The sequence below is a fragment of the Lonchura striata genome, chromosome Z (assembly GCF_046129695.1).
Source record: "Lonchura striata isolate bLonStr1 chromosome Z, bLonStr1.mat, whole genome shotgun sequence".
Lineage (NCBI taxonomy): Eukaryota > Metazoa > Chordata > Aves > Passeriformes > Estrildidae > Lonchura > Lonchura striata.
This window is the reverse complement of record NC_134642.1, coordinates 55,020,483-55,030,632: the sequence shown is the minus strand read 5'-3', so window position 1 is coordinate 55,030,632 and position 10,150 is coordinate 55,020,483. Positions and strand designations below refer to the sequence as shown.

At 40.8% G+C, this 10,150-nt stretch overlaps 1 protein-coding gene across 2 annotated transcripts in view; it reads left to right on the top strand.

Annotated features, from left to right (window-relative positions):
• Positions 1-542: 542 nt before the first annotated feature.
• The window catches only part of SNX2 (sorting nexin 2), a 29,196-nt gene continuing 19,588 nt past the window's right edge, over positions 543-10,150 (top strand). For both annotated transcript variants that reach the window (XM_021546259.2, XM_021546257.3), the window contains exons 1-2: positions 543-690; positions 7,459-7,576. In XM_021546259.2, coding sequence (XP_021401934.1) covers positions 583-690; positions 7,459-7,576 — 226 coding nt within the window. In that variant the 5' untranslated portion in view covers positions 543-582. The remainder of the gene's footprint in view (positions 691-7,458; positions 7,577-10,150) is intronic.

The window sequence follows — 10,150 nt, the reverse complement described above, 5'->3', positions numbered from 1 at the left end:
AGGTTTCTGTGGCCACAAATCTCTTTAGCCCGACTATAATTACAATGTTACTTTGAATCAAAGAAGTTAAACTTCTCACATGCCCTTCTTAAAGAGTGACCGAAAATAACCAAGCTAACTTAGGGAATTCTCTCTACCTCTTCTTGAGAAGCGTAAGAGGCTGAGGATAGGGAAGGGGCTGTGGATGTGGCAGGGGTTGGAGGAGGCGCCGTGGACGATGCGGCGGGCGCTGCGGCGAGGGCTCGGGAGATGCTCCGGCCACAGCCCGCCCCGCGGGCCCCGCCCCGCGGGCCCCGCCCCGCGGGCCCCGCCCCGCAGGCCCCGCCCCGCAGGCCCCGCCCCGCCCCGCAGGCCCCGCCCCACAGGCCCCGCCCCGCCCCGCAGGCCCCGCCCCGCAGGCCCCGCCCCGCCCCGCAGGCCCCGCCCCGCAGGCCCCGCCCCGCCCCGCAGGCCCCGCCCCGCCCCGCGGGCCCCGCCCCGCAGGCCCCGCCCCGCCCCGCGGGCTCCGCCCCGGCCGCCGCGGTCACGTGCCGGCGGGGCGGGGGTGGTCACGTGAGCGCGGGGGCCGGGCCGCAGGGGAAGATGGCGGCGGAACGGGAGCCGCCGCCGCTGGGGGAGACGCGTCCCAGCGACCTCGAAGAGCTGGAGGACGGCGAGGATCTCTTCACCAGCACCGTGTCCACTCTGGAGGTGAGGAGGAGAGCTCGCCCTCCGCCGCAGGCTCTGCGCCCACTGGCCGGCCCGGGGCCCTCCCCTCCCGCACCCTCCCTTCCCCTCTCCTGCCCCTCAGGCCGCCCCTCAGGCCGCCGGTGCTTCGGTCCTGCCCGGGGCCCCTCACTCCTGCCCCTCACTCCTGCCCCTCACTCCTCCTCACGCGGCTGCCCCTGCCAGCCTGGCTTCCGGCCGCGGCCCCACCTCCCACCTCTGCTTTGGCTACTCGGTGCTTCCCTCACGGAGAGCAGGGGTCTTTTGCTGCCAAGAGAAGCTCAAAACTCTTTTCTCCAAGTACCGCCGTTTTCCCTTCTTTGATCCTCTTCTTGTGCTGGCAGGAAAATATTCTCACCTTGCCTCTTTCCAGTTTCGCTGGGTTATGTGGGTATGGGGGTGTGCCTCTCCGCCTTAGACTTTGAGTGGATTAATAACGACCCATTTTGTTTGTTTGGCCTCTTTCCGAGACTTCACTCCATTTCAGTGTTCAAATCTTGTAGAAACTTATTTGTCTCTGAGGTTTCTTCCAAGGGAGCCGACGCAGTGTTTGCCTGCGATGGCTGCTGGGACCTGCTGGGAAAGAAGCATGAGGAGACATGAGAAATGCTTATGTGTTCATTCGTTGTAGTGGGAGCTTTTTTGGCACGTTGTTGTGGTCACGTTCCACCCGTGTGTCTTGCCAGTATCTTCTGGAAGAACTTTATTCCTACTGTGAATAGATTTAAAAAGAAAATTGTTCTGGTCCTCTTTTCCTGAAGAGTTTTCTGTCCCTGACTTTTACAGAAATAGGATTGGTGCATGTTTCTTTGGTTTTACTCTGGCTGTTGTCTGTCCATAACAAAAAAACCCTGCAGTATACAAAGAGGGTTTTAAATGTATTTTAAAGTAACTTTTCTCAAGCTACTTTCTTTTTATAGATGCATAATCTGTGCATTAGTAGAAAAAGATCTGTGGAAAAAAATGCACTGAAGGAATAAGAAATGTTGTGAATCTGCATTTGACAAGAATTGCATGAGTAGACTTCTGTGCATCTCTGTGTGACACTGTGTATTACTGGAGTCTTTTTCAGTGCATGGAGAAAGACTGCAGTGTAACACAAACAATGTTTTTATTGATGTGGTCTGGAACTAAAGCTGCAGGAGATAAGATACATGTAGTGTCCAAATCACTTAGTTACCATAAGATAAAAAAGTTACTGAAACTCCTCTTACTGCAAACGTTGGCAAAGAAATGGGCTTTGTGTCAATTGCTGACAATTCCACTATGCTGCTTTGTTGGTGTACACAGTCTGTTTGGGATAGAGTCTCTTAAGTGGAAAGGGGAAGCCTTGTTGCTTAAAGAGAAGCTTTTAAAAGCTGTGTCAGTAAGTTTTCCTAACATCAGCATTTAGGGCACTGCCTTAGTCTTGTGATTTTCCTGCAAATTTGGAAGGAAGAGGTAATGAAAATTGACTTTGGACTTCTTAATAGCTTGAATATCAGTTGGTGGATTCAGTGTATAGAGTACCATAGTCCAGAGAAAAATGATTGCCTGATGATGTAGGCCTAGTTAAACTTTTGTCTTGGGTGTTACTTTAATCTGGTGAATACTCATTGACAAACTGATTATAAAGGCCAGTGGGAGTTGTATAGTAACAATAGAATGGGGTCATGCTTTTGGTAGTTAATAATGTATTTGGTTGCTGATACCAGAAATGAGAGTGTGACAAAAGACACTGAGGTCCAAACCCAACATACATGAGGGCTTTGGTACTTTGAAAGGGTTCCCAACTGGTTTGTTTTTGTCTGTTTGCTTTTAGCATGATTAATTTCGGTTCCTTCCTATTTTATCTTGCTTTCATTCTCTTGGCAGTTCACAAAATGTGTGCTGTGCCTTTCCTGTCTAAAATTTGATTGTGCGGTGGAAAAGCTGTGTGTTTTCTAATACATCTTTCAAATAGCTTCCATATTAACAAAGTCTCAATTTGGAAAACACAGGCTAAATTGCTTTTGAAAAAAATATGGATTCAGTGTAAATTGTGAATGGCAAATATGTAGCATTTAAGTACAGAGAAGCTTAGTTACTTCCGTGGATTCAAATGGAGAATATTTTCTCTGTGCGTGTTGTAGAAAAGTTAATGCCTTGCATTTAAAACACTCTCAATTGTAGAAAATAAAACATTAGATCTCACTGGGGTGTAACAATTGGGATTTCTGGGGTGCAGTGGAAACACATTTTAGGACTTGAAAATTTGCTGTATGGCAGAGAATGAGAACTCTTCCTTCCTGTGGTCTTAGGACACCAATGAACTGGGAACCAGGTTGGGCAGCAACTTTTCTGAGCTGATGGAGTGCTCATTTTATTGTCAGATACCCACAAGGCTTATGAGTAGTAGAATGAGAATGATTATTTCGTTTTCATTGTGCCAGCTGTATTGTGAGTCTGGACAGCGGCCTCTCTTACACTCAGGGTTACTGAGAGGTTTCCCTTTAGTTGCCAGAGTAGCTTTCATTAGTGAGAACAGCCAGGATGAATCATGTAAATAGTTTAAGCCAAAATTGCATTTACAGTGATAATCAGTTGTAAGTTCCATGTGAATAATATTGCTGGTTATTATATATATGTGCTGGTTGGCATCTGCACTGCTCTCGTAGGGATGAAATTTGTGTAGCTCAGTGTCTTCCTGAGGTCTAGGTAAACTCATCTACTTGGTAAACTTTCAAGTGCATGGATTTTGTTGGGGTTTTGTTTTGGTGTTTTTTGGGGGGTTTGTTGGGGTTTTTTTGTTGTTTGGGGTTTTTTTAGTGTTTTGTTTTTTAGTTGTTTTTTAATTTTTTTTTGTGATGTGTTTTTTTTTTAGTTTTTGTTTTTTTTTTATTGTTGTTGAGTTTTGTTTTTATTAAAAGAGTGTCCATGATTTGCACAGCAAATTCTGGAAGTTACTTGTGCATTATGAGAAGAATCACTCCCTATGATAAGTTTAATCAATAGAGTGCTAATTTGCTGTCTATGTATTCTGCTCCCATTAGAAGGGTCCACAAACAATTGCATGAAAGTCAAATTTGGTGATATATGTGTAAGATATATATTAGATTTTCTGAAAAAATGGTCACTGTTACTCTCTTTTCACCATTTCTACTGTTTTTCTCCTTCATACACCAGTCTGTGTCTTTGTAATCTTCCTTGTTTATATATTGCACCATTTCTTATTTCAATTTTCCTAAACTTCTCACTTATCTCTGTATTGCCAGTCTGCCTTTCATGAAGGTGCCGTGTGAAAAAAGGAACCTAGGCTGCCATCTACTCATTAAAACATACATTTACATTCCCATACTCCTGTTTGTTGGTGGGTATTTTTAAATTGAAAAATACATGGAGAAACTTGAAAATAATCAGTAAGCAGTAGCTGTGGTAATTTATCAAGGACTATCATTTAGGGCAGGGTGTGCAATAATCTTATTGCCAGATAATGAGTTTATGTCGAAGATTTGCAGTATCTGTTTGGTTTTTATACATGAGGCAAAACATTAGATAGCCACAGAAGTCCAGATGGCTTTAATAATATCCACTCAATTTATCAGTGGCCATTACTGTGGAAGCAGTAAAGCTCCCATTGGAATGTCAGAGAGGAAAGCACTAAGTCCTTCAATACTGTACTACATCTTTGCAGAAAGGTAGGTCTGTATCCAAGATTGGTGTAATTCTGCTGAAAATGTGTGTCTGATTGCTTAATGTTAAATCCAGGCTGTAATGGAAGTATGTGGAAATTCATTCCAATGTGGCTGCTTGTATCATCTTCCTTTCTGCTGCAAATGACACTGTCCTGCCATTGAGTGTATTATCTCTGCCCACACTGTGATTTGTGAGCACCTGTTTCAGACAGTGAGCTGGGTTAACATGAACAACTACAATATTATGATGGCCACCTTTTGTCAGCCCTTTATGTTTTGATTGAGAGAAGCTAGGTGGGGCTCATGCAAGCAAAACTAGTTTGGGGGGGGTAACCTACTATTAAGAGAAAGGAGGATGTCCTAATGTCTAGAGCTATCATTTCAACCAGCAGAAAATGCAAGATCTTGTTCTTGCTTCTTCATAAGTCAGAGCTGTAAAATACTTGGTTATTGCCTCCAGGTGTAATGAACAATAAAATAACAGAAAATAGAGCTTGTTATTGACATTGTAAATTGGAATGGGCCCATGAGCATCTTACCAGAAACATGTTTTCAAGAAAAACGTGACAGGATTCTGACTGTCCTACATACCTGGATGTCCTGGCCATTGAGTATCTCAGTTATTGGAGGCTTCACCAAACCTTCAGATCAGGACTTGTTCAGAAATTTCGCTGTGTACATTTCAGGAAATGGATGTGTTTGTGACATTTTGTGAATCCCTGGCATTGAGTAAGTATAAAGTTTTTAAATGGCTATGCTATTTGTCTGGGCCATGAGGTTTTTGTTGGTCTCATGTCCATGTCTTGTCTGATAAAGAGATTTTCACCGCATTAACTACTGACTCCTTTGACAGGCATTTTCATTGGCCATTTTAGCTGTATTTTGTAGAGATAAAGAAGCAAAGCTGGGGTCCTGTCTTCTAGCTCTCATCCGTTGAAGACTGTAACTGAAACAGCTTAATATATTGTTTGCAGGCATGGATGCTTTTTTGGTTTTTGAGAGGTTGGATAGCACTGTCTGTGCAAAAATAATCAGGTTATTAGAAATTATTGACTCAGTTTTTGATACATAAGGGTTGTGCCTTGCTGGGTTTTTGTAGCTCCCTGAGAACTATGCCCATTTTGAAGAGAAGAAACTATACTTCACTGCAAAACTCTTAAACAAGCTGATGCAGTGTTCAGACCATGAATAATTTTTAAGATGCTTCTACACATTGTCTTTTTCTTATAAAGTCACAACTCTTAGTGAATATATTTAATCCCATTCTTAATTCATCTTGTCTGAGAACACAGTTGTTTGAAAACCAAAGACCTGCAGAAAGATTAATAGACCAGTAGGGGCCTTATTTACCTGTCAGCTTGTTGAAGTTTATTTCTGTCTGGCATTCATGACTCCCCCTGGCATGGGAGAGAAGAATTGGAAGGGAGAAAAGAGAAGACCAGTGGACAGAGATGAAGAAAATTTAATGGGTGAAATAAAAGTTGCATTTATTCACTTCTTCCATGGGCAGGCCTGTGCTTAGCCATATCCAGGAAGAGAGAAGTGTAATGGTGACTTAGACAAATGTTCTAAGTCTAGCTATCCTCTCCATCCTCCTTCTTCACCATAGCTTTGCTGAGCATGGTTATGGTATGGGATATCCATCTGGTCAGCTTTGCTCTTCAGATTTCTGAGGTGCCCATAAGGTCTATTTAAGTCCTCGCTGTTTGCAAATATTCTCAATATGGAGTTTGGAGAGAGCTGCCTGTAACTGCTCTACTAACAAGAGCTATGAAGCCTGGCATCTAGTGCAGAAATATTTGCTTTAACTGTGCCATTGGACAGGATCTTTCCTGGCTCAGTAAGAGACTTGGTGGTATGTATTTATAGCCATTCTTAGAGGAATCTCTTCCCTTTCTTTAAAGTGGGAATACCTCTGTATTGACCTTTGGTTAAGTTGTAACTTTAGGCATGCCGATATTTTCCGTGGGTTGATTAGATTTAAGTGTTCAAAGTGAATTTTGTGCCTGATAGAATAGTTCTGTGATTAGAAGCCAGGTTATAGTCAAAAATAACAATTACTAACTGACATAGCTACTGCCAATAAAACTGGGAAGATAGACTGAGGGAATAGCTTGAACGTATAAGCATTCTTCAAGGGCTCACTTCCACTATTCATTGAGCAAGAGCATAATTAAGTGATAAAGCAGAAAGCTCTCTGTTGATGTGTTATAAAGATTCAGGAAGGCTTTTTTTTCTTTTTTTTTCATGGCAGTGACTTGACAAGCACAAACCTACATACATTCTGCATCTGTGGCAGTGTGGGACTCCCACTGTGTCCTAAAACTCCAGTCTATCAAAATGTAAATGGATTGCTGTTCAAAGCTGAATAGCAGCAAACCTCGTTTGAAATGAGTACCTATGATGTTTCAGTGAAGAACTGCTTTTGCTGATGAAACTTTAAACTTCTTGAACTCAAGCATTGAGAAATCAAGCATTTCCATGCTTTTCTGTTCTGGTTGGAATACAGGGTTTTGAACTTGCCCTTCTACACTGCACTGGAAGGAGAGACAGAACATTTCTTCTGAAATATGCTACTCCTGAGTTGTAAAATTGCTTAAAACCTTTGGCAATATATTAGGTGTAACACATACTCATTTGTGGCCCAGCCTCAATATTGCTTTCGTTTTCCTTAGTGTCTTCAACTGGGCAAATTGTAGTCTTCAATGAACTATAAAAATTGTATCTGTGGCAAGCCCAGCTTCCATGTACAAAACATTGTGATCCTTTGATCCTCTGTAATCCGGTGTTAGTAATAAACTCATTCTAGATCATTCTGTAGCAGCTTTTTTTTCACATTAATTAAACTTGAAGGAATTGTTGACTTTTTTTTGCTCTCAAGCAAAGAAATTAAGAGCTGTTGACCAGCTCATACCTTTTATTTGTTGTTGCTGTGCTTGTAATGGGAAATGGAAATAGCTGACAGAATTCCCTTTCGGTACATCTTCTTTTGTGTCTTTGCAATGAAACAATGTTGCAGTAAGTCTTATATACTGACACATGGCAACTGGTTCTCTTACAATTATTTCGCCTTTTTTTTTTTTTTTTTTTTTTAATACAGTCAAGTCCCTCATCTCCAGAGCCAGCAAGTCTTCCTGCAGAAGACCTCAGCACAAACTCCAATGGTCCAAAGCCAGCAGAAATCATGCTGGATGGTGACAGAGAAGACCTCTTTGCTGGTAATTACTATTTTCTTCTAGCATGCCTGCACAAACCCTTTTATCCTTGGACAGAAAGAAGTGTGCTTTTCTGAGAAGAAGAATGAAACCTTATAAGTAGTTTCACAGTGCTGTGCAGGTTTTTTCTTGTGAAAAATGTTGTTAGTTGAGTTTGGTTGTAAGTTTCTCTGTGGTGTCTACTGTCAGTGTGTAGTGTGGGAGCATTAACCTGGTTACTAACGTTCTGCTGGGAGTGAGAATAGTCTTTATAATTTTGTGATTCAAAATGTTCAAATCTATTTGTGTGGAAGTGCATGTCTTAAGTTACTTTCTTGTTTTCTACATAATAATAATAATAATGCGTAAGCTGTCCCAGTCTTTTCTCCAATTCTGAAGAGAGATAATTCAGATTGTATTGCAAGTATTTCCTTCTTAATACTCTTTTTTTAATGGAAAGGTTACAAACTGGCACATAGGACCAGTCCTGTCACTTCACTAGTACATGGTTGTGCCTCTGAGAGTTGACAGTATTACATGCTTTAGAAAAAGATGTGAAAGTTCTGGTAAGTTAATAGACAGAATGTTTCTAAAGGTTCATAAATCAGTTGCTACTTCAGTGTCAGTTTTCAGCTATCCTAACATGGGCTATTCTTGCTATCAATTACAGTTGTAGGAACATTAACTATTCAAGAAAGTAGCTGGAATATTTGGAATGTATTGTGTGCATAAGATGGTTCTGAATGTTGCATCTCAACACTATCATTTTCCGTATTACTTCATATTGAGTTAGTCAGCTGACAGTGTGCTTTGAACACAGTCATCTCATTCTCATTGATTACCTGATGTAATCATTCAAAAGAAACTTTATAACCTTTAGTTCTGGGTTATTTTGTATAAATGCATATATACACATGCCCATTCCATTTGTTCTCAGCTTGTGTAGTTTGTGTTTCTATTTGAACTTGTTTGTTCATTATACTGTAAGAATGTATTGACAAGTTTAGTACCTCTAAAACTGTTTAAGAGAAAAAAGGAATAAAGGAATAAAGGATAGGGTAATCTTATTTTTTTCTGCATTTGTTTTGCCTTATAACTTATAAAGACCATAAGTGCTTTAGCAATGTAGCTTTCTAGTACTAGTCAGTAATTTGGTTATTTAGCTTCAGTATACAAAGCTGGCTTTTTATAACCATAGAGCCATCTGGAGCGGATATTTTAAGAAAGCCAGTTCTCCTTTGGATAATAGTAAAAAAAGAAAAAGGGAGACTGGAGTAAATATTGAGGGGAGTCAGACAGAAGGAACAAATGTTTGCAGCCAGATTGTTTCAACTGACATGAATGCTGTGAGAATAACACAGGGAATTGATTTAATGAGTTTGGGTTTTGCCATGTACGGCTTTGTCTTACCCACTTGCAGCACTGAACTGAAGGCATCTAACACTGCACATCTACCTCAGCTGAGCCTGGTCTTTTGAAGTTCAATTTATGGTACAGAGTGAGTCTAATACTCTCAAATAGAGGAAAAAACAAATGTGATTTATAGAGCATGAGATAAAATGTTATGTTTTTTACAGCTTCCTATTCTAAGCAAAAAGTTTGTATAAAGCTGTTGAACCCAAGTAATGAACTTAAGTGTTTGTGTCACTGCCACTCTGAAATGACATTCTGAAAAACTGTGTAGAATTTGTGTTCCAGTGCTGTGCACTCACAAGTATAACTATTTTTTTTCTTTCTTAGGACTGTTTTGCTAGACAGTATAGAAACAGCATGAGGAAGGCAAGATGAGATACCCAATTTCTTGCTTCCAGCATAATTGTAAAAGTCTGGCTTTCTAGGAAAGCAGAGTTTAATTTAAAAGTGATTGTGACAGGGCTTTATTTGACATGTTGAAATTCCAAAGAATCTTGACTTGGCACATTTTATAGTGGAGAGGAGAATAAAATGAAGCTTCACAGCTTTGTAACATCTGTTGTTCCTTCATATTGAATTACTAGACACTTCAAAATCCAGATAAAGAAATTCTTGTTTGTGGCTCCTGAGAGGAGTGATTGCCACTACCATTTTTCAGGGTCAGAAATAATTATAGTTTTTCAGTCTTGTAAAAATTGTGATGGTATGCCTCTCTAGACTTAATAGAACTTTTCCATTATTTCACCTCATATTGCAGCCTAATGGAAAAGAAGGTGAATCAGTACAAATTTTCTCTATGGCTTTAATGCAGGACAGAACATGGGAAATGGTTTAGGATTTTTTTATTATGCTTAAAACCATTTTTGCTATTATGTTTCCGTGGCAGCTGCAGAATAATATGTGCAATATAGATGTACATTGCCTTTTCTATGGCAACTTATAACTGAGCTATTAAAACATGGTCTCACAAATGGAAGAAATGAGCTTTTCCTGCTGTCATTGGAGATGAGTAAATTTTGCTGCTTTCTTGTGGTTCTTGGTTCTGTAACAGAGCAAACTGTCCTGCTAAACCCATTTAAAAACTTTCACCCTTAGAAAAAAAGTTATGTTGATTATTTGACCAAAAGAATTACTTTATCTTACCTTGTAAAGCTCTTACATAGAGAGACCTTAATGATTAGTCAG